The following is a 24,743-nucleotide window of genomic DNA, read 5'->3' on the forward strand; positions in this document are numbered from 1 at the left end:
TCAAGGAATCGCCCAGCATCCACACCATGGCAAGCATGGCAGCACACGGATTTCTTTTCCCTCAGCAGTCAAGGTACCTGCATTGTCATTCCAAACTTCTGCACTAAGTGTGTTTGGATACACCACATTAACCTCCCACAAGATCAGGAAGTAGCTGTTAGGATATAGATATTCAGGCCTGTCTGTAAAGGCCTATACGCTAAGAATTTAAGTGTATTCTTATCACTTGGCTAGTTAGGGGTATAAAAGAAAGAATCAAAATCACTGTCTGCCGGTGTAAGGTCCTTCTCTTACTGTGACAGTCTGAGGCCCTGTGCTTAGGCTAAGATCTTTGGCTAAGCAGCAGACGCAGCCATAAGCTGGGAAGCAAATGGTCAGATTCTCACATTCCAAACTAGTCACATTGAAATAAGATGCTATTGGGCTGTTAGGAATACAATCCTGTCCTGATAGTGCCTATCACCTCCAGAGAAAGGGAAGTGCCTAGAAGATGTAAAAGGAAACTTAGTTTGATAGGTTTCAGAGTAACAGCTGTGTTAGTCTGTATTCGCAAAAAGAAAAGGAGTACTTGGGGCACCTTAGAGACTAACCAATTTATTTGAGCATAAGCTGAGCTGTAGCTCACGAAAGCTTATGCTCAAATAAATTAATTAGTCTCTAAGGTGCCACAAGTACTCCTTTAGTTTGATAGCATCCTGTCTGGCAAGAACTCACTTATCAATAGCTGGGATGTGAAATCCTCATTTCTTTGTTGTTCTATCATTGTAGTCCCCATTTCCCTATTGTTTGTCTGTATAATCTCTGTCTGGTTCTGTGATTGTTTCTGTCTACTGTATAATTAATTTTGCTGGGTGTAAACTAATTAAGGTGGTGGGATATAATTGGTTACATAATCATGTTACAATATGTCAGGATTGGTTAGTTACATTTCAGGAAAATGATTGGTTAAGGTATAGCTAAGCAGAACTCAAATTTTACTATATAATCTGCAGTCATCAGGAAGTGAGTGCGGTTTGTGGGGGGGAAATTGGAATCATGTTTTGCTAAAAGGGGGAAATGGGAACAGGGAATGGAGGTAGGAAAATTGGATTCATGTTTGGCTAAGGGCAGGAATGGGAACAGGGACATAGGTGTAAGGCTCTGTGGTGTCAGAGCTGGGAAGGGGGACACTAAGGAAGGAAACTGGAATTATGCTTGCTGGAAGTTCACCCCAATAAACATGGAATTGTTTGCACCTTTGGACTTCGGGTATTGTTGCTCTCTGTTCATGCGAGAAGGACCAGGGAAGTAAGTGGGTGAAGGAATAAGACCCCTAACAGTAGCCACTTGACACCCCTGGCTCCCCAGGGGCTAATAAAATACAGATTTTCTTGAACAATCAATCCAAGGCTCACCTGCCACCTGTCCTCATTTCCTGCCCCCTCCTCAGCTGCAACCCTCTTCCCTATCTGTGTCCTCCTCTGCCCCACAGTTCTGTCTCTGGCTCCTCCGGACCTGATACAACAAAGATTTGGTTTAGACTGGTTTTGGTTGGCTGCTGACTATTTTGCTGTGTTCATTGTAAACCTCCCCACAAAAACAAACAAACAAAATAAACGCAAAACATGTTATATTATAATGGCGACAACTTGTAGCAAGCAACATGAGTTATTATATCTTTATTGCACTGGTGTACAAAGGTTCGGAATAGAAACATCAGTAGTGGGGTGTTGCCAAAGGCAATGGCATTGGAACAGTCTCTCAAACTACCCGTGTAAGCATAAAGAGGCTGCCTGGAAATCCTCTCATGGTTTTTTTTCTTTATTGGTGCACGTGCATTGTAATCCAGACTGCACATCTACACAAGGAAAAACATGAAAACCTTCTCGGTTTGGGACCCCCAAAGATTTAATGGACTATATGCACTCCCTTGAGTAATGCTTGACAGATTGAAACCATTTTGACCCACATCACATCAATAGTTTTATCTCTAGTTCTGTGCAAACAAACAAAAATCACCTGGAAACTTTTTGAAAGATGACAATTTTTTCAGAGTTTATATCTCCACAACCCCTAGCTCATTTGATCCAAAAAATTAGGTCACTAACCTTACCCTGCACCTTTCTGAGGCACACCAAATTTCAAAGAAATCTGATTCAGCACGTCAATTTTAAAGGACTTAAAAAGGATTGTGTTACACATTTCTCTGCTAGACTAAAGAGCCTGCGGGAAAACAAACATAAATTACAGCAGCCCTGTGGCTACTTTAATGTATTGCAGAGGTCAAGCAGGTTCCTGGACAGCCCCATAATATAGGGGTACATAGGTGATGTAAAGCCACTTTCTCTCCTCCCCCCTACTTCCCCTATTCTTGCATAAAGCTTAGCTCAGATAGACCATAGCAGGCTTTTAGAGGTTTACACACACTTTTCTCAGCTTTAAATGTCTACCCAAGGTGCAGGGCAGCATAGAATCAGGACCATGGTGTTTTCACATGGAGGTCAGCTCCTCTGGAAACTTTTGTAATTGCTGAGTGCCCAGCTGTAGATGCCTCTGCAGCATATGCATATGTCAAAACCACCTTCTTTGTGGTTACTGCTAACTTACTGAAACAGTTCATTTACTCTAATTGTGTGTAGTTGTACAGTTGCAGGAGTACAGACTCTTGATTCCAGCTTCAAGGGGAAGCAAAGATTGGGTGCTGGCATTATCAACATGGAAGAAACCTTGAGAAGATAAAACAAGAATTTCATACCATAAAAATGTAATTAGGCTAAGTGACGAAAATGTGCTTCTGTGAAGCACTTTATGGGGGAAAATGCCTCCATCCACACGAACATTTATGAGGCCATATATTTTAAGGTGTAGCTATCAAAAACTTCTGTTGCAAAAGTGAGACTTAGTGGATTTTCACATTTTAAATGCTTGTCAATCTATGGACTCAATGAGAATTCTTTATTTGAGTCCCTTTTATTGACTTGCTAACCTTGGATAGTTCCTTGGGTGTAACAGTACATTTATTTCTTCTATGAAGAAATGTTTAATACTTTTGCGTCTCTTTTTACACAGAGGTAATTCCATAATTTCATAGTCATAGGATAGGACCACCTTTTTTCTCTCAAAAATGTTTCCTACAGTACATTTCTAGACTTCTTTACACGGATACCTTTACTTTCATTCACTTACTTCTTTTTCCACCTTTGACTCTCATTTTGATTTGAACTTCTAAATTAATTTAGCAGCGGGAAAAGGCATTGGCTTTTACAGCCTAGGAGAAAGAAGGCTTCTCTTTACATACAGAACAGGTACAGCTTGGCCAGTGGCTGCACAACCTCCCCAGGCCAACATGCCAATATGCCTCAGCCCTGAGCTAGCTGGAGAACAAGAATTCTGTTTCATGAAAAATTTTGAGGTTTTGACATTTTTTTCCAGTCAGATGAGGAATTAAACCAAGACCTTTTGAATTTTTTTAAATAAAAAACAAAAATAAACAAACCAAAACAGATGGAGGGAGAGTGATATGGAAAGCCACATTCAACTCCCTGATATGCCTGATTTGGCACAGGGCTATGAACCTTCACATCCCAATTATATTTTATAAACACAGTTATTTTTAATATTCAACATGAAGAGCCAGAACTGGATTTCTGTGGTCAGCAGGTTTTGATTTGAAAATTTTAGTTTTTGATTTAAATCACATACTGTGTACTATTTTCCTGTGACTGAACATAATGACAGTTTACGGGTGCTGTCATTCTTCTTAACAGAAACATCAGTGTGGGGAATATCATGCTTTCAGTTTTACTCCCCATTGAAAGCAATCTCGAGTTCTGCATAAAAATTGTTGGCATTAAATGGCCCCTACTGATTTACTTTCTTAATGTGATATCACAAAATTGCACAATTTACTGAGCCAGTGGAGTTACTTACACATTAGAAATTTCTGAGCTGTTTATTTACCCTTTAGCTTAACTCACATCTTCCTGCTTGGCTTATAGGTACAGTCCCCTGACTCCTAGCCCTGATTCTGATGAGAGATAAACATCAAGTGACAGTTTTTTTAGAAAGAAAGGTATTTGCTTTTGCGGAGACATGTTGGACTTCCATGAGAAAAACAGATATGACAATGATCTTTCATAGGATCATCTTTGATAGGTAGCACATCTAAATAATAGTCCAGTTACTGAAAGCAGAGTTCACATTAATACCTAAAATAATTATTTTTGATTAAATCATTGCAATAAATATCAAATTAATTAATGATATACCATTAAAGTTTCCCTTTATTAATTTGGGGTAGCAGGAATTACATTTGCTGCACAAGAAAGTGAGAGGCCAAGAACTTTGAACCTTATTCATATTTCACACTGTTTTTACAGTGGTGTAACTCTAGCTTAATTGGAGTTACTTTAGTTCTGATTAGCACCAGTAACACTGAATCCCTGAGCAGAAACATGCATTGTTAAATTATATGTGCCAGACTGGGATGATATTTTGAGGTTGACAAATACTCATATCAGATCATAAACATCCTTGTCAATGGTGACCTATGTCAATATTTGAACTAACTCACCAGAAGTGAAAGGGTATCACCTGCTAAAAATGCTTGAAGTACGTCATTATAAAGAGAGGTTTTACTATTTTACCAGGGTTCTTTGACCTTTTTAGGAAAAGTAAGGAACAAGAATCTGCACCAAAATATGCTAGAATGATTGCCTTAAAACTTCTTTGCAAATTCTACTCACCCAAGGAGAGCTTTCAATGGACAAATAAGATGCTGTTAGTTTGATCAATCACTATTGCAAAAGTCAGGCAAGACTTTCTGCATAAACTAGTTTATGTTTATGCCTGTTTTAGAAATAGGCTTATTTCATCTCCTGACCCTGGGTTTAGTAGGTGCTGGGAATGCCCTAAAGGTAGTGTGCTTGGCTTCAACTCAGCACCTCAAGTGGAGATGATGTAAAGTAGGAAGATCCTCAGGTCTCCAGTAGCAATTGTGGAAGGCCAGTATGTGTTCAATGTAACACCAGCTCCATCAAATGGACATTCCCAGTTATAAGCGGCTAAATCAATCTGATGTCATTTTCTGTCTGGAAAAAAATTAGGCCTATCAGTATACATGTGAATAGGGAAAGGTAGTTCACCCCTTCAGATGATCAGATTATCCTTGAAGCATGAGATTTAATACCTTTTAGCTATCATTTAGCTTACTTAGCATCAGAAATTGTTAATGGTCAAAATATCAATAGCTTTTAAAAACTCCAGGTATGGCATCTGTTTTAACAGCTTCCAGGTGGCAGTGAATTCCACAGGCTATGTATGGCAGAAAGAAATATTTCCTTTTATTGGTTTAAGTTTGCAGCCCTTTAGTTTTATCAAGAATTGCTTAATCTCCCTGCCGAATCTTCAAGAGGATTCCTGGATAACTTACATACATCGAAGGATGTCCTTTTATTCCCTCTGTGTGGACTTATACATACATGTCCACAGGAGAATATAATCAGCTACCTTATTTTTCCCTTGATCTAATCTACACATAGCATTTCTACCATCACTGCTGAAAGCTCTGAACATGGAAATAAACAGGATGTGACGATACATTTCAGTGGTTCATAGGACAATGACATCATTGCTAGAGATTGGATAATGTTCTATAAACCTTAATTAGTATTCTTACTTTTATATTGGTGTAGGTGTGCATTGTCCTCACTGTATGATAAAAATAAACAGTTTTTTATTCTTCTTCAAAGGACTAACAGACTAAGAGCACAAGCTGAAACGATCCAGAACAAACACTACAGTATACAGACATATACACACCAACACCTTGGTGAGACTCTTCAGCATTAATTGCACTGTTAACATTTTGAAAGAATTATCACATCCTCTGCCTTCTCCCCAAAATTAAAAGAGAAACTGAATAAGTAGTGAACTCTTAACATTGTGGAACACACCTGTGCTAAGGAGCTAAAGTAACATAGATATCTCAGGGCATAAAAGGCAATAATTGCTGTCTTTTTCTTTCATCTTAATTAAGGTTGAATGTTTCCAGTCTAACAGGTCTGTTTCATTTGTGTATAATTTCCAAAAACTTTCACTTTGGGGCTGAAATTGTCCTGCCTGGTCTCTTTCTGAGGATGCTTTTTAAAAAACAGTAATTTTGAGCAAAAATGGGCTAGTTGTTTTTCAAAGTGAAGGGTAAATATATATACACTTTTCTCATAATAAGAATTGTTTGTAGACATTTTTATAAAGTTCTAGTGCCTCGTTGCTTTGCGGTACAAACATGAAAAATTGGCAGGAAGATAGTTCTTAGGTAAGACACATGCCTTGTGGGGACCTGGTGAAAACCCACTGTGATTTAGTCAAACTGTAAGGGTTTAAAAATATACTTATATTTGCAATGTTTGTTTTTTATATATAAAATAATCAACTGTCTCCCAACATGCCATTGGCACTGTAATGTATGTGGCACACATAAATATATAGGGCAATTTCCTAGTCAGTGAGTGAGTTCTCAGTGACCTGCTGACCCCAGTCAAAAGGGCATAAGAAAGTTGAATGGAATTTCTCAGTCAGTATGTGGAATATAATATGACAGTGTGTCTGGAGTGAAGTGTGCCTCCATATTGTGAAGTGCTGAAAACAGGTGAAATAAAATGGATGAAAAATTAATGAAATTCTTCACAAAATTTTTAAACCCTTCACACACTTTTAGTTGACACAGCAGTTTGGCAGCTTCAGGAGAGAAGCCAAGGACTGAATTGTCTATTGAGACTGACTTTCTCACTTCTAGACCTTACTTCCATTGAAGTAAAGGGAAATTTTGCTACTGAATTCAGTGAGAGCAGGATTGGGCCCACAGTCCCTCCAAAAACAGAGTTGAGCCATACTGGCTGGAGCAGGGTGAGGAAATTTGCATTGTCACTGCGTGAGTGCTACTTTTTCTGTAGACTTGTCTCTGTGGCTGTTAATGGATTACCGCTCACAAACATTATCATTTTATAGTTTATAAAGACTTTTGTGGGTAATGCTGAGGCAAGAGAAAAAACAAAGACCCTGTTACAGATGAGGATGAGGTTTCCGCTGTGAACAAGAAGAATTTACAGTAGGTAAATTAAGGAATACGCCATTGACCTGATCATGCCCACTCAAGATCCACATACAGAGGGGAATCCCAGACATGGATTTTCCCCTCCTCTGTGTGGAGGGAGAATGGGCCAAGGATGGATCTTGGCTCTCAGAACAGGGGGAAAGACTTACAAATTGTTCCCCCTCACTTGCACCAGCCTACAGAGCTCAAAGCAGGAATGCAATACTACTCAAAACACAGCTCCTTAGGGATCCCAGAGCCAAAAGTTATTGAATTGTCCTCACAGCTTGTTCTGTAGGGAGCACGGAACAACTGGGGAGAAAACTCCATACGAGGAAGCTCAGAGTCTTCCTCTTTAGCTCCTATCCACCTGCGATGAGACAACTGGGCCTTAAATTATGAACACTTTCTTGGTCCTATACCACTGGAAATGTGGTAAAAGCTTTAAAATGTTTCACAAAAGAATGAGGCAACTTTCTCCACATTATAGTTAATGCAAACCAAAATGTAATTAAAAATATTATTTTCATCAAACTTTAAAAGAACTTGTACCATCCAGCATCACTGAACTGCATCAAAAAGTTCAGAAGTTAATTTGGTGTGTTTTTAAAAAAAAAAAAAAAAAAAAGCTACTTGTTTTCATGTAAGTAATGTGAAGGAAGGAAAAAAAGGCTTCAGTATCTGTTTTGGGTGGAGTGTTTTTTTTAATGTTTTAAATACAGGGTCACAGAAGATACAGAGGTTTTATAGCCCACTATAAAACAGCTCTTTATCTTTTTTCCACTAATTCTATGGTGTCACATTTAACAAAACTAGGAAACTGCAGATAATATGGATGTTTGCAGATTAGACATCAGGCAATAAATAACACTAATTTCACAGGCTTACAAATATAAAGGTCCCTTATCATTGTTTAAGCCTCTCACTCTTTGTAATGCTTGCTAACACTTTAACCCAGGCAAATTAAGGTATTGTTTTTGCTGCCTTCTCCCATAGACAAAGCACACAGTCATAATATCCTTTTATCAGATTTCATGGTATAAAAGGACTTCTGGTACCTAAATTCACACTGTGTTGCTGTTAACAGGGATGGTTTCAGAGTTCCTGTTTTGGAAGATGCATTTGTCTTATGTTTTACTCATTTTGTTTCCTCTTTACAATGGTCTAAGTACCACCTGCCCCAGAAGATGCAATTGTGACTCTACACAGTCAGTGCAATGCTACAGGGTCCTACAGGTACCTAGAGAGATTCCTGCTACCACCAGGCGGCTTTACATCAGCCACAGCAAAATCAAACACCTCCAGGTAGGATAAATCCCAGTTTAAATAACTTCCATTTTCAATTTAAATCAAACGATCCATTATGCTTCTACATGGTGGTGACTTCAAAGTGAGAGGTTTATTCCAGCTGCTAATGGTTAGGTACAATTGTGCCACGTCTGTATTTGTTTTTCCTGTTCTTTACTACTACTAATTATTAATTATTATTATTATGTTGTTGTTGTTTCCATAACCATGGTATCTGACCCCCTGTTTGTATTGCTTGGCTGATTTATGTGATTAATGATGTTGATCTTACATATATACATTTTATAATCAATAAAAGAGAGCCAAATCTTAATCAGTTTTTAAACAGTCAAACTCCCATTGACTTCAAGAGCTACCTTATATCTTCACTTAGTAGCAATGGCATTCTCTTAAATGCAATTAATTCCTTCTTTAGCTAAGTCAAGAGGCTTAACAAAATAAGAGAAATTTCTGTGATGAATATAACGGCAGTACTTTCCTGTGAATAGTACATCTACTATTAAAAACGGCATAGTGAGGGTTTGATGACTCAGGGCCTGATCCTGCACTTCTGAAGTCAATCATGACTTTTGCATTTGACGTCAATAAAAGCAAAATTGGGCCCTAAATGATCTTACTAAACAAGAGCAATTTAAAAATGAAGTTGCTATTAATTTTTGTGGTGGTCATAAGCAGTAAGAGGTTAAGAGTATGACTCAGCTCATTCTGAGGTTCACTAGGCATTACTGATTTCCGGTAGTTCTGTACAAAAGTCAGTACCACATGATGCCTTATTGTGGCACATTCTGGAGTAGCTTCTCTTTAGTCCCACTGCAAAAATATTGCTATAATAAATCCAACTTACATGGATAGAAAATAGGGAAATAAAACCATCTGCATTATACACGCTGTATGTGCCAATTGTGTAAGAATAACTTCCTAAGAAATTGTCTGTTTAAAAGATACATTTTTATTGAGGTTCATATTTTGCTTTTATTCTCAGGATTCAATAAACTGGGCTAATAATTTCTTTGGAGCAATGTCTGGGATTCCTGTTGCTCAGACTGTTAAATAAACTCTATTTTGAGAGTAATATTGCAGTTTAGCCATATCATACAGTTCACTTTTGCTGTTTCCCAGCCATTATTAATCCCCCAAATTCCAATATCTAGAAGAGTCAAAGCTTACCTGTATACTTTTGTAGTGATATAGCCCAGTTAATTAATTCCTTCTGCAAACATGTCTGTTTGCTCTTTATTAAGAAATATAACAAAATACATGTGAAAGAAAAATAGTATTTACATTTCAAGACAAGTAAGAAAAATTGATCGCTCTTTATCAGTTTAATTGCCCATTTCTGTCGACTAGTATTCACTTAATAGTAGCAAAGCAGACTTGGACTATGCCTTTCAAGAACACAGGTATTTTTTATGAGACATTTAAATGTTTGCGGTGAACGGGTAAGACACTCAACTATGTTGCAGTGTAATGAAATAAATGCCAGCAAACTATACCTGAAGCCATCTGATAAGGCCCTTTGTCCTTTTATAAATTTCCTGAGCTGAACAATCAGAATGCCTTACATTTACTATTAGGTTTGCAATGAATATGGTATAAATATCTTTATTCTATCAGGCTGTAATTATCCGGGCTCTTTAATTAGGATTACTCTGAGCTACTACATACAGTATATATTTCACTTTTCTTTCCATGTGACAAACTTTGTTTAAACTAAAACTTAGGCCCTGATTCTCTAAGCACTTATGCCCATGTGCTTAAATTTACATATGTAAAGTTACATATGTGAGTAATCCCATTTGGCGCATATGTAAGCGTTTACAGGATATGGGTCTGAATTCCCATATTTAAAATAAACATGCTTTTTTTCTATGGCAGCTTTAAAAGAAAGCTAACTTTTTTTTATTCCTTATCTTTCTCACTTTATTGAAACAAAGAATTTTTTAAAAATTGAATGTACATTTAATCGTTTATGCTGTTTGTTCACCTTCTGCATTTTGCTCAGCTTGAACAGTGACTCTAGACTGATTGCTTTCATTTTAATTATGACCATTTCTAATTAGATTAATTTATTGTTTGCATCTACTAGCATGATGTTGTTCTTGGCTCATACTGCCCAGAATTGTTTAAGAAGAATTTGTTTCCACTGACATAAAAGTAATAATGAAAATGTTTTTATTCATATAAAGCTTTGTAAATCCTTGTTTTCACAAGATCTAAATTTTTGACCTCAAACTTGTTGACGGTGTCACTTCAAATTAAAGTCTGCCTAGCTAAACAATAAGAAGCACCATGTACCAGAGGAAACTTATATTATTTCAAATATGTCTTGGCTTATTGACTTTCATTTGTTTGGTGACTGCAAAAAAGGATACATGTGTAAGTGTCAGGAATAGAACTACAGAGAATGATACTACCAAAGCATACTAAATGGATGCAAAATAAATTATAATAATCTATATTAAGAACCATAAATCTTTCATCAGAGAATGAAGGTCTGTGCATTGAAAAGAAATAAAAAATACTTAACTCTCTCACATAATAAGATGAAAATTAAGCCTCTTAGAGATCTAAAGTAATCAACTTAGCAAAAGCAGGAAAAAGTTCACTTGGACCAGACAAACAGACCAGATATGTCAAATTTATGAAAGTTCAGATTTAGTTTGATCTCAGTATGAAGGGCCTCCATAAACCCTTATGACACACAAGTAGTCCTTGCTCATCTAAGTAATGCCATTTATTTCAATGGTACTCCTTTTGATTAAGGGAACAGGCTATTTTGTGGTGGTAACATACTCACTAAATTAAAATGGGGTTGATGGGAAAGGTTCCGTATTTATACTTTTTCAATGACTCCATATGAAATTTGTAAAGTCAAGGAATGACTTTGCAAGAGACACAGTTGGAAGGTCAATCCTAAGCAGTTAGAAGCTAGTTGACAATTTTGATGAGAATGCAGAGGCAATATAAAATCTGGCTCACCCTTCCATAGCTGTATAAAGTGTCACTCAGTGTTGTTAATAGAAGTAAAACTTGGATTTTGGAGGTAAAGTAAACTGATATGACTCAAGGACACACAGGGATCAGATATATTGAGTAAAATGGTGCATGGTTACAGCCATTTTTCTGATAACTGCTTTACTTTAAGATTCACAATGAAGCTGTATGGCTGTATCCTGTCCTGGCAGGCTCAAAGAAGAGACAGCACAGATGCTATCCAGTATATCCTCTGCAAACAATTCCTATTGGCCAAGGCAGGATTTGACAGGGAAGAGTCAGGGGGATGTGCTGTGGAGCATGTTTTGCTGTTCCTCTGAGTAGGAGCAAAGTGTGCCTCTAGCTAGTGAGTCATTTGGAAAAATGATGTGCATGTGTAGAATTAGCCGGACACCTCTCTCTAGTGCTCTTGAGTACTATAGTGAGATCTCTGCTGTGTGCATGGGTGGAGCGAGGAGAAAGACAACTATCCTCATACTTCCCCCTTGTACACTAGGGCAGGATGTAGTTCTTAGTCTGAAGGGTTTTTTGGTTAATCCCACTAAATTCATTCTTAAAAATCGAACACCTTACGTTGCATTGTAGTGTTACTCAAGCTTTTAAAGCTACTCAGCACCATGGCTTAAGGAAATCAGTGTTCTCTGAGAATTCCTGGATTATTTTTTTCAATTGCTTCTCATATCTCCATGTTAAGGGGAACTGCCACAGTAATTTAAGTCTCGTTAATTCAGCATACAAAAAGAGCATTGTAAATGAGAGATCTCCACTAAAGAAGAAAAATAATAAAATAATCAGCATTATCCTATTTATGAAATTCACAGCCGCATCTAAGCTTCATTTACCACTGATAAACATCTGTTTATTTCTGACTTATGAAAATTCAGTGGAAGTAGAGATAAGCACGAGCTGGAACATTCATTTTCAAATCTAAATTGCCCTCAAGTTCAGAGAGCTTGGATCTGGGGTTTTGCTTTGGGTCCATCTCAAAATGTAAGTTGTATAAAATTGAAACACTGAGGGCTAGATTGTGGTTCACAGCCAAAGCTCATGGTAGGGAGGTGTGTGATGAGACTTATCTCCTCCTCCGGCTTCTAGACAGCATCACTGCTCTAGGAAAGGATGGAGTATGCACTTCTATCTGCACCAGGCAGCTCTGCTGGCCAGCAAATGGGGGAGAGGGACAGGGGTCTACCTTAACCCCATCCATTACAGTGACTTGTGCCTATACTGATGATAGTCATGAACATGCACGGGACTACCCTATCCAGGAGTGCAAGGAATGCTATTTATCTCCCATTGCCCCAAACATGTGCATCTGCACAGAGCCAGCCACAAACTGGATCTAAATAATAAAGTAGCATTCCAGAACTGCAGACAAACAGCAGTTGAAATGTACATGGCTACAATAATATCTGTATTTATTGTTTCAGAGTAACAGCCGTGTTAGTCTGTATTCGCAAAAAGAAAAGGAGTACTTGTGGCACCTTAGAGATTAACCAATTTATTTGAGCATAAGCTTTCGTGAGCTACAGCTCACTTCATCGGATGCATACTGTGGAAACTGCAGAAGACATTATATACACAGAGACCATGAAACAATACCTCCTCCCATCCCACTCTCCTGCTGGTAATAGCTTATCTAAAGTGATCACTCTCCTTACAACGTGCATGAAAATCAAGGTGGGCCATTTCCAGCACAAATACAGGTTTTCTCACCCCCCACCCCCATACACACACAAACTCACTCTCCTGCTGGTAATAGCTCATCCAAAGTGACCACTCTCCCTACAATGTGCATGATAATCAAGGTGGGCCATTTCCAGCACAAATCCAGGTTTTCTCACCCCTCACCCCCACCCCCCGCACACACACACACACACACACACAAACTCACTCTCCTGCTGGCAATAGCTCATCCAAACTGACCACTCTCCCCACAATGTGCATGACAATCAAGGTGGGCCACTTCCAGCATAAATCCAAGTTTAACCAGAACGTCTGGGGGGGGGGGGGGGGGGGGGAAGGAAAAAACAAGGGGAAATAGGCTACCTTGCATAATGACTTAGCCACTCCCAGTCTCTATTTAAGCCTAAATTAATAGTATCCAATTTGCAAATGAATTCCAATTCAGCAGTTTCTCGCTGGACTCTGGATTTGAAGTTTTTTTGTTGTAAGATAGCGACCTTCATGTCTCTGATTGCGTGACCAGAGAGATTGTTCTCATGTTCTCCGACTGGTTTATGAATGTTATAATTCTTGACATCTGATTTGTGTCCATTTATTCTTTTACGTAGAGACTGTCCAGTTTGACCAATGTACATGGCAGAGGGGCATTGCTGGCACATGATGGCATATATCACATTGGTGGATGTGCAGGTGAACAAGCCTCTGATAGTGTGGCTGATGTTATTAGGCCCTGTGATGGTGTCCCCTGAATAGATATGTGGGCACAGTTGGCAACGGGCTTTGTTGCAAGGATAGGTTCCTGGGTTAGTGGTTCTGTTGTGTGGTATGTGGTTGTTGGTGAGTATTTGCTTCAGGTTGGGGGGCTGTCTGTAGGCAAGGACTGGCCTGTCTCCCAAGATTTGTGAGAGTGTTGGGTCATCCTTCAGGATAGGTTGTAGATCCTTGATGATGCGTTGGAGGGGTTTTAGTTGGGGGCTGAAGGTGATGGCTAGTGGCGTTCTGTTATTTTCTTTGTTAGGCCTGTCCTGTAGTAGGTGACTTCTGGGAACTCTTCTGACTCTATCAATCTGTTTCTTCAGTTCCGCAGGTGGGTATTGTAGTTGTAAGAATGCTTGATAGAGATCTTGTAGGTGTTTGTCTCTGTCTGAGGGGTTGGAGCAAATGCGGTTGTATCGCAGAACTTGGCTGTAGACGATGGATCTTGTGGTGTGGTCAGGATGAAAGCTGGAGGCATGTAGGTAGGAATAGCGGTCAGTAGGTTTCCGGTATAGGGTGGTGTTTATGTGACCATTGTTTATTAGCACTGTAGTGTCCAGGAAGTGGATCTCTTGTTTGGACTGGACCAGGCTGAGGTTGATGGTGGGATGGAAATTGTTGAAATCATGGTGGAATTGTCTGTTGCTTTCTCTGCAGTTCATCATTAATCATATTGTAGGAATAAACATTAGCAATAGTCAGATCATATAGAAAAGTAAAAGCTAGTAAGGAGGTTCCATAAACTGGATAATATATTATCACATTAATTTGTTCTGTTTTTTTCTTTTTTCTTTAAGATCTCTGACTTCAGCAGAATATCTTGCCTGGAAGAGCTTATCCTGTCTTGCAGTGGAACAGAATCAGTAGAAGATAACACCTTCAAAGCTCTGAGCACCTTGAAGATCCTGGAACTCTGGAAGAATAAACTAAGGCGCATACCCACTTCCCTCCCATCCAGCCTTGAAGTATTAAAACTTGGTGACAATTCAATTAGTGTTCTGCATGAGTCGGACTTTGAAGGTTTAAAGAAATTAAGGGTGCTTGACATTCAAAACAACTTGATTTTGGCAGTCTCTTTCAGCACACTTTCCTCCCTTTGCAGTTTACAGAGTCTGACTTTGGATGGTAATAATATGGAATCTGTGTCAGGGCCACTTAAGCTTCCCAAACTGAAGTATCTGAGTATGGAGAATAACAAACTACATTCTTTCTCAGGCAGCTTCTTTGCACCACTCCAACATTTACAATTTCTCAGGTTAACTGGCAACCTTCTGACCAAGGTCCCTCTTAACCTGCCTAAGTCCCTGCTTTCATTAAAACTAGAGAGAAACCAACTCAAAATGATAAGATTTCGAGACATGAAACACCTGGAAAACCTATCTGAGCTTTTCCTCTCTGAAAATCAGCTCTCATCAGTTGATGGTGCTCAGCTTCTTCCTAACTTAACCACCCTGGAGCTGTCCAGGAATCACCTCCAAACCATGCCACTCAAACTATCAGCCAGACTACAGAAACTTGACTGTAGCAATAACTTCATTCAGAGAGTGACAGCCCAGGGCTTTCAGGATCTACGAGACCTCAAGCATTTGTTTCTCGACAATAACACTGTCAGCACGTTCGAGGCTGGAGCGCTTCATGCATGTGCACAGCTATCTAACCTAGCATTGGAACAAAACCTGCTTATTTCTATTCCATTAAGGTAAGTGAATCTGAAGACAGCTGGTAAATGAAAGTCATCATCTCTCTCTCTGCATGCTCCCTAACCTGGCAGAAATGGGACTGCAATTGTGGAAGTTGGGTGAGCAGCAGCTCTACTGCCTCCCCGCCGTCCATTTTGCAGTTTTTGGTCTCCATCAGTATGCGAGGCTGCTCTATCATGCCCCTGCTAAGCTACTAGGGCTTCTTTGTTGGAGTTAAGGCTGACCCAGTGGGTGATCTCTCTCATCAGTCACCCCCTCCAGGACTCTCCTTAATTGCCCTGAAGTCCATGGCATTTCTCATTGATTTTGGGACATCCATATGTTCACTTAAACTCTCCCCCTGCCTGCTCCACAGATGTGTGTGGGTGTGGGAAGGAAACCGTTCTCCCTAACAACTAAAAGATCTGCAGCAAACTTAATCAATTGAAGTTAATAGTTACTTGGGTCCTATGTAGGTATTTAGGCAGGGATCTGTGGATCCCTCATAACCTTTAGTTCAGCAGTCAGGGTACTCACCCTGGATGTGGGAGATCCTGGTTGAATTCCCCTCTCTGCCTGATGAGGAAAAGGAATTTGAACAAGAATTTGTCACCTCTCAGGTGAGTGCCCTAGCCGCTGGACTATGGGACAGTCTGCTGTGGGTCTCTCGCAATCTTTCGTGTTGAAGCCAGTCCACTTTTTATTACGACAGTATCAGAATGACTCTATAGTCTAGTTGTTAGGGCATTTACCTGAGAGGTAGGATACACCTGTTCAAATCCCTTCTCTTTTTCAAGCAGAGGGGGGTCCTTGAACAAGGGGTCTCCCACATTTTAAGTGAGTAACCACTAGGCTAAAGGTTACGAGGGAGGCTTCCTTCTCCACCCTGGTCTTTTTGTGTAGAATGAGGCATGCTCAGAACATGCCCACCTGAGTGGGATTTCTCTGCCCATCTTCCTATGGTTTGCAGATTGCGCTGGGGTTTAGGTGTCCCAGAGCCTGTCTGAGTCAGCAGTGCATGTGCCCAGGGGCAGAAACTTAGGCAATTAGGGAACTCTGATTCCGAAAACATAGGCACCGAGTTAGGTGCCTACAGTGTTAAGTGGCAGCTGATTTTGTGGATCACAGTGGTGCCTAAAAAATGGGACTTAGGTGCCTAAACCTCAGATTGAGGCACATAAATCCCCTTGTAGATCTGGCCCTTTTTGCACCAGAGTACCTTCACAAAGATTTTATTTTTATTTACAGCAAAATTCAGTCCTGCTAGTACACATGAACGTGGTTAAAGAGACAGTAAAAGATACAATGAAGTTTATGGAAACTTACTTTCTCTGATGTCTGCATAAAATTCCTATTGCCATCAGTAGTTGTTCTGTGCATGAAAAAACACTAGCATTTCATTTATTTAAAACTTTAAGAGAACTGTCTGACTCATACTATTGGTTCTGGCTAGATTGCTTGGGAGCCTTTAATGTCCAGTCATTATCTTGAGTCACCTAGCAGTTAGTAATGAAAGAGACCATTACCATCAAAGGTTTATAAACCCCCATGCTTCAAAGCATAAGCCAACCTCTAATTGAAAAATTTAGGAAGGAACTGCCTTCTGGGCAGTATATTCCATAATGTCCCACTTTGGGGTTTTTGCACATTGTTCTGAAGCATCTGGTACTGGCCATTGTCAGAGACAGGATATTGGCCTAGATGGACCATGATCTGATCCAGTATGGCAATTCCTATGTTCTAAATACCTGTATAATACAATGTTATAAACCATACCAATGTAACTGTGTAATATCAGTTTCTTTAACACCACTAAACTACTACATTTCATTTTATATTTTATGGACAGGGCAAAGTAAACAATGTAATGAAACTTCGCTTGCAGCAGAGCTCCTTTAGCATCAAATTTCTGGAAGGTATTTGGTAGGAATTTTATAATTAGTGATTTAGTGGCATGTTACTTTGTTTGATTTCAGTCTAGCTTAATAGGAATGTTTATTGCTTTCTAGTTATGTAATTGCATTCAATATTGTCTAATCCATCTTATTTTTACAACATATAGTAGAGACAATTTAAGGAGAGGAAAGAGCACTCTATAATCTTTTAACAATATAACTTTTTAAAGATATATTGGGAATTTTTATTTTTAACTCTGCAGTGAGCATAAATTCTAAGGGAGCACTTTAAAAACACAGAAGTGGAGGATGAGCAGAATTATATTTTAATTGTTTAATTTTGTGCACCCATCACTTGGTACCTGAGCGTATGTACAAAAAACGAAAATAAGACTGTGATGGTACTACAGTGATAGGATGACAGCAGCTGCCATCCTGGAAGTCTGACTATGCAGAGAGCTGGCCATAGCCCCAGTTCAATACTGTAGCATGTGCTGAATGAGATTTAAGCAATTGCTTAAGGCCCAGCTGCACAAAGGTACTTAGGTGCATAACTCCCATTTTTAGGTGCTACTGCAATCCATAATAAGATAGGTGGCACTTAAGCAGATAACTCCATAGGCACCTGAACTCACTTGGCATCAAAGATTTTATAGTAAAAGTTTGGTAGGGCCTACGTTTCTACCACTGGGCACGTGTTCAGCTGCCTCAATCTAAGCATCTATGGGCCAATCTTCCACCTAAGTCACGCTAAAAGAAAAGGAGTACTTTTGGCACCTTAGAGACTAACAAATTTATCTGAGCATAAGCTTTCATGAGCTATAGCTCACTTCATCAGATGCATTTTTTTTTCCACTGAATGCGTCCGATGAAGTGAGCTGTAGCTACCGAAAGCTTATGTTCAAATAAATTTGTTAGTCTCTAAGGTGCCACAAGTACTCCTTTTCTTTTTGCGAATACAGACTAACACAGCTGCTACTCTGAAAACTAAGTCACACTGAGATCCAGGAACCAGCAGAAGATAGGCAATTCTCTACTTAATTCACATGCAGAGCTGATCAAGTAGGTGTCCTCAGAGGGCTAACTCCACACAAAATAGCCTAATAGAGGAAAGGGAAAACAAACAGCTGCCTTTAGCCCAGTGAGTAGGATACTTACCTGAGAGTTGATTGATCTGTGTTCAGATCCTTTCTCCTCAGGCAGCTGTGGGCCATGAGCTAGGGCGCTCTCACATTCCAGGTAAGTGTCCTAACCCCTTGACCATGGGATGGATAGTCTTATATGGGTCTCCCTCCATCTCTCATATTGACGCTGTTCAATTTTAATTAAATATTAATTGGGTCAGAGAGTGAGACTCACTCCATAGTCTAGTGGTTAGAACATTTACCCGAGAGGTAGCAGATCCTTTTCAAATTCCTTCTTATCAAGCAGGGTTTGAATTGAGGGTCTCCCACATCCCAGACGAGTATCCTAACTACTGGGCTAAAGATCATAAGGGAGGTACTGTGCCTCTCTTACTTCCCCATAGCTATGTTGTGTGGAGTGAGGCAGATACCTAACTCATTCTTATCTAAGCCACCTGACTCCAGGAGATGCGTGCCCAGATCTCAATAGCAAGCAGAGATAAGTCTGGGCTGCAGGGAGAGACCCAGGTGCCTATCTCTGCGAGAGAGGTGGGGCTTCAGACACCCCTCTCATCAGCATCTCCCATTAGCTAGCTTAGGTGGATCCCATTCTTAGGGGCCTATGTCTCCCCATGCATTGTATAGGGAGCCTAGGTGCCTCACTCAGGCTTTGTGGATTGCTATGTTGTTCCAGTGATTTTCTAGGCACCTAAAATCCAGGTGTTCCAATGCCTACATCCCTTTGTGGATCCAAGCACAAATGCTTTTCTGAAATGGGTCACCTGAGAGCAGCAATGTTACTTTCATTGAGCAAGCCTCTGGGTTTCTGTCCCCTGCCTGACCAAGTCTCAAGAGTGGGGAGGGATACTACCAGTTCATTGCTCTGTTTGATGGGTGAGGAGGAAACATGACTTTGACTACATGAGGGAGAAGGGAACACTCCCAACTCTCCCTAGACTCCCTGCAGATGGAGGGGAGGAAAAGTTAGTAAGAATAAAACTGCCCTAAGCAGCAGTTGCACCCATAACATATACAACTACCTCCAAGGCTCTTGCTGCTGGTGCTACAGCACTGGATGAGACCCCCCCATCTCCCACCCCCCATCAGCTCTTGCAGGAAGGGGTGGGAATGCTAGAACTAGCCAGATATCACTTCCAGCTGCAGCATAGCTGTCAAAGTCAGCCTTTGATGCTGTGTGGATCTCCTGATAGCAGTAGGATCAGCTAGATACTTGAACACAGTTACTCTTTTAAAATAAACACTACTTAAGACCAAACAATATGGCCACAAAAACTCAACCTGACTTCAATGTGACTTAAATTAAGCATGTGTTTAAATCTTTGCTGGATCAGTGCCCTACACTGTAATCTCTTTGGGGTAGGGACCTTGAGTGAAATCCTGGTCCCACTGAAGACAATGGCAAAATTCTCAATGGCAAAATTGTTTCAGTGGGACCTGGATTTCACTCCACATTATCTTTATTGTATGTCAAAGCAACATGCATACCAACTACCAGCATAAATCATGGGTTTTTTCCAAATATTTTGATCCTGGTAACACAAGCAAAAGGTAAGATTGAAATCTTACCAGTACAAAGCATATGGAATAATCCATTATTGTATCATCTGGGTCGTTTAGCACCATAAGACCACATTTTACAGCCTTATTCATGCAAAATTCTCACAGATGTCAAGGGGAGATTTGCATCAGTGTGACAGCAAGTTTTGGCCCATGGTATAATATTTAGCCTCTCACAAATAAATACTTCTATATCTGAATATCCCAGTGGTACCTCCTCAGTTATTTTCAATGATAGATCACTGCAGTACAATATACTATCACATCAACATTTGGTGTTAGTGGAGAGTTGCTGCTCAGTTATAAATAATTCCGGTTAAAATTCTTTATAATTCCCAAAGAAATGATATGTAACAGACTTCCTTTAAATTTCATATTGCCACTCTTCACCTCAGCAGGTTGGGCACCAGAATAGTATATTGTCTTTTGGATTAATTTAGGATTGATTTAATTAAAAAAAATTCTATGCCAAATTAACTTGCTTCTTTATTAAAAAGTTTTCACCAACAGAGTGGGATAAAAATAGAAGATAAAAAATGAATAGTATAGCTTCTGAAATATAAGCGCTTTAGTCATATCATATATGTATAATATGTATAAAAAAAAGAAATGAAACTGACCAGTCTAGTTTCATGTCCAAGGTGACTGAGTACAAAAGTAAATAAGCAACATATATGGTGAAAAGTAAATCATATTTCATACATAGTTGTTTGCAGTGTTGTTGTAGCTACGTTGGTCACAGGATATGAGAGAAACAAGGTAGATGAGGTAATATTGTTTATTGGACCAACTTCTGTTGGTGGAAGATACAAACTTGTGAGCTGCACAGAGCTCTTCTTAAGGTTTGGGGAAGCAAGCAAAGTGTTCTTCCCCAGACCTGAAAAGAGCTCTGTGTAGCTCGAAAGTGTGTACCTCCACCGAGAGAAATTGGTCCAATAAAAGATATTACCTCACCTAACTTGTCTCCATCAGATTTCGTTCAGTTACTCAAGTGTTTTTTAACAAAACAGGTAAGGGGCATTTCTATTTTTTCTTGTCTTTTTTTTTTTAAATAAAATATATTGTCATATACATGGGCAATTTCTTTTCAGGTTCTTCCTACGTGGTGTGCTCAATTTCTGAAGCTGATGCTAAACCCCGTTCCCTCCACCCCAATTTTCTAATCTATGCAACATATTGCATGCATTTTCAACCAAAATCATCCAAAGAAGAGCTAGGGGAGCATGTCCTTAGGCTTCTCTAGATTTTTTATGTTTGGCACTACTATAAATTGGCCGTATGCATGTCTATGACATGGGACACCATGTATCTGCTTCTAAGTTTATTCAAAGCCCAGTTGGAATAAAATACTTTTTTCCAAATAGGACTAAAATAGCTGTTTATTTTAATTAAATGCATTCAGTATACATTAGAACTGTAATACTTTGGGGAAAACAATTCAAAGGCAAAAAGATGGTGGCTCCACAGCTTAAATTAACAAATCACCCCAAAGTAAAAGTTCAGACAAATAAAGCCCAAAATTATGCATAAGAATGTTCCAGGGCCACACCTCTTCTGCAGTGGGTCACATTATTTACTTAATTTTTAAATGGTGGATAACAAAGACTGATGGCCTATTATCTATGTGTTTCGACTAACCTTCAGCTTCCCTCCCTGCATAATCACACCAGCAGAATCAGTAAGATAAATATATTCACCTTGTTTTGTTTCTTTCAGACTTCCAGATACTCTAGCCAGGTTGGATCTAAAAGGAAATGACATACAGGATGTTGGAGAACAAGAGCTAAAGGACTTGAAACAGCTCCAGGTTTTAAATTTACGGAACAACAAGATATCTGCCTTGGATTGCAAAGTCCTGGAAAATTTGCCTCGTCTCAGGTACCTGTATTTGGATGGAAACCCTTGGAATTGCACATGCGACCTTTTGAGAACCAGAAGAGCGCTGATGGCCAAAGGGACAGATGTCAGAGGAGGACAGTGTGCAGCACCAGCAGAAAGCCAAGGAGAAAGCTGGATGTCTTCCAAAAAGATTCTGCAGCAGTGTGAAGACCACCTCTCCTCAGCTGAACGAGGCAAAGAGGTCAGAAAAAAAATGAAGACTGATGACCTCTCCAGTGAAGGTGTAAACACGGATGATGATTATTATGATTATGAAATAGATTAATCATGTAACTATGATGAGCCTTAGAGCTATCAGTCTTAATCCCGCAATGATCTTTGCAGACAAAGAGCCTGCTAGGCTACCACTGACATTTCATCTTTTATTTTATACTACAAGACTTAGTAATTTGGGGCAGGTGGGGATGTAAGGTGTTTTGAAAATTGTAAGATGCCTCTTTTTTTAAAAACTGCTTTGTGTTTAACATTACATGTGTGTAGAAAATAAGAGTACCAGTGCTAGCAGCTAGAAAAGTTTGGCACATTCAGACAAAATGGTGGCAATTAACTGAGTCTGCTAGCTCTGCATAGGGCTCAGTCAAGCATGCAAATAGTTCCATGGAAATCCTGTAAATAAAATCCACACCTACCTCACAAGATGCAACGGCTGGGAATCTGAGACTCCCCAACCCATTTAAGATGGCAGTGTTGTAATTTGCAGAAAAAGGGGCCTGAAGTTGGAAGGTTTTCTATGTGTTCTCAGACTGATATAGATGGTTATTCAGTACTGTTCACATAGTATTGCCTTTGAGAAATTAAATTTTCAATAATTATTTGTCCCCTTTAATTGACTTAAACCACTTAGTCTAAAGATGAACTAGTTGAGGCATATCTCCAGGTGTAATCCACTTGTCTATTTTTATAACAAATACAACAAAGAGAACAGGTGAGTGGAGCTTGTTTATTGTTCAGTAACATTTATTTACTGGCTCTAAGTTTGGTTTGTATCCATGAACCAAAAGTTTGGGACCAAATGTGACTCAACTGTGTCCCTTTAAAGGATCACTGCTTACCCCTTTCTTAGGGAACAGGAACTGCCACCACCAGAAATTAGGCTAAGTTTGACAGACAAAATTATTGGGAGACTTTGGTGTGCGATAGACAAACAACTATTTGACCATAATGCAGGACAAGTTGCTGTATGTAAGTATTTGGGGTTATGTATTATTCCTGTCTGTAGAGGTACAGCAATAAAAGGTGCAAACAAAAACATCCTGTCACCCAGTGTAAGAGACCCAGTATGCTAATGGAAAATAAGAAAACGAGACAACAAATTATTTAAACTTAGTAATAGGAGAGAGCTGAAATATCAAAATATTTAACAGAAGATAACACAGGGTTATTAATGTGTAAATTTCTTAAAGAAAGATTGGCTTTTTTTTTAATAAGGAAGATTGAAAGTGCTGGGTTAAATAACATAAGGCTAAATTCAGAATTGATGTAAGTTACACTTTGATAAGATTCTAAGATGAGATGCCCTCTACCCATTTTATCTTACACCTTGTTACATTTTCTTTAGGTCCTATGATATGTAAATTTGACCAGTTTACACATCTATTTGGTCTCTAATAGCTAAATTCAACACCTAGGTGAAAAAGTTATATTCTCTCACACGGTGTGTACTATTTAAATGTCTGTTATTTGGGGGGAACAGAAAATACAAACATCAGAATTAATATGGCTGTTTTTCCTGCATCAAGAAGAAATTCTATTTTGCTACTTCAGTTATATTAAGGTGAGAGGCCTTTCATGGATGGGAGCGTCCCAGAATATTTGAGACAAAAGGGCTTTATGATATAAACACAAGCTCTGATATATACACAAGTGCAGATCTTATTGAATAGTTCCCAAAGTACTTGAAAACCAAACAGAACAGAAATACACAAACACTAAAAACCAGTGAATTACAAACAACAAGCTGAGGGCTTTCCTGCCAGTTCATAAATCTCAACTGATAACTGAGAAGTGATAGCAGCAAATTACTTTCCAAAGCAAACAGTCTCAATTATCCACTGTTTTCTGGTGCCATTCAGTTACTGAATAATCACTCACATTCATAAAGTCTGTTTTTTCAGGTGTCAGAGCTCAGTTATTTGGTTATGTCATCTATGAAAGTATCAATAGCATTTGTAATTAGAGCTATATGGTCACATGATTAAATACGGTGACATGAGGAATTTGGGGTTTTTCAACTTTTTTTTTAACAAGATATCAGACAAATAAATATTTTTGGTAGAGATGTTTATGGCAGCAATATGTTTAGGCACACAAACTTAGTGGTTACTAGGTGACTTTTATCTGCTTATATTGGATTGTGTGTTAATTAAAAAAAGGTCCAAAAGTACTTTTTCTGCATAATAAAATTATTTTTATGTTACACTAATTCTCAACCATTGTTTATAATGATAGACTCTTTTAACAATTTATTTTAAGTGCCCGTCTAGTGTTACCTCAGGGCACCCAGCCTGTCTTACTATCAGAAGGTATCAGTCTGACAGCAAAGAACTAACTTGATGGAGCTTGCTCTCTCTTTTGAGAGATACAAGATATATTACAGGCAGTCTACAGATTTTTACAAGCACAGGTTGTAGGAATCCAGTAGACAGGGATTTCATTTGACAGACATTATTCATACAAACTGGGGTATAGTGCCAGAGTACTGAATTCAGTTGCACCTTTTGCCTTTGGATCAGAAAAATTAGGCTGATCTCTG

The 24,743-nt window shown here is 39.1% G+C and overlaps 1 protein-coding gene across 1 annotated transcript; it reads left to right on the plus strand.

Moving 5' to 3' along the window:
- On the plus strand, positions 1-24,408 carry LOC102936416 (nephrocan). The gene is made up of 4 exons (XM_007056777.2): positions 1-73; positions 8,242-8,377; positions 14,614-15,515; positions 21,809-24,408. The coding sequence occupies exons 1-4, from the start codon at positions 27-29 to the stop codon at positions 22,254-22,256; spliced, it is 1,533 nt and encodes a 510-aa protein (XP_007056839.2). The 5' UTR covers positions 1-26; the 3' UTR covers positions 22,257-24,408.
- The last annotated feature ends 335 nt before the right edge of the window (positions 24,409-24,743 follow it).

Source organism: Chelonia mydas, chromosome 3 (assembly GCF_015237465.2).
Source record: "Chelonia mydas isolate rCheMyd1 chromosome 3, rCheMyd1.pri.v2, whole genome shotgun sequence".
NCBI lineage: Eukaryota > Metazoa > Chordata > Testudines > Cheloniidae > Chelonia > Chelonia mydas.

Bases quoted from the DNA above. Each gene is read 5' to 3' on its own strand.
- LOC102936416 (XM_007056777.2), top strand. From the start codon at position 27: ATGGCAAGCATGGCAGCACACGGATTTCTTTTCCCTCAGCAGTCAAG. The intron at 74-8,241 runs GTACCTGCATTG...CAATGGTCTAAG, and splicing joins CTTTTCCCTCAGCAGTCAAG to TACCACCTGCCCCAGAAGAT. The intron at 8,378-14,613 runs GTAGGATAAATC...TTTTTCTTTAAG, and splicing joins GCAAAATCAAACACCTCCAG to ATCTCTGACTTCAGCAGAAT.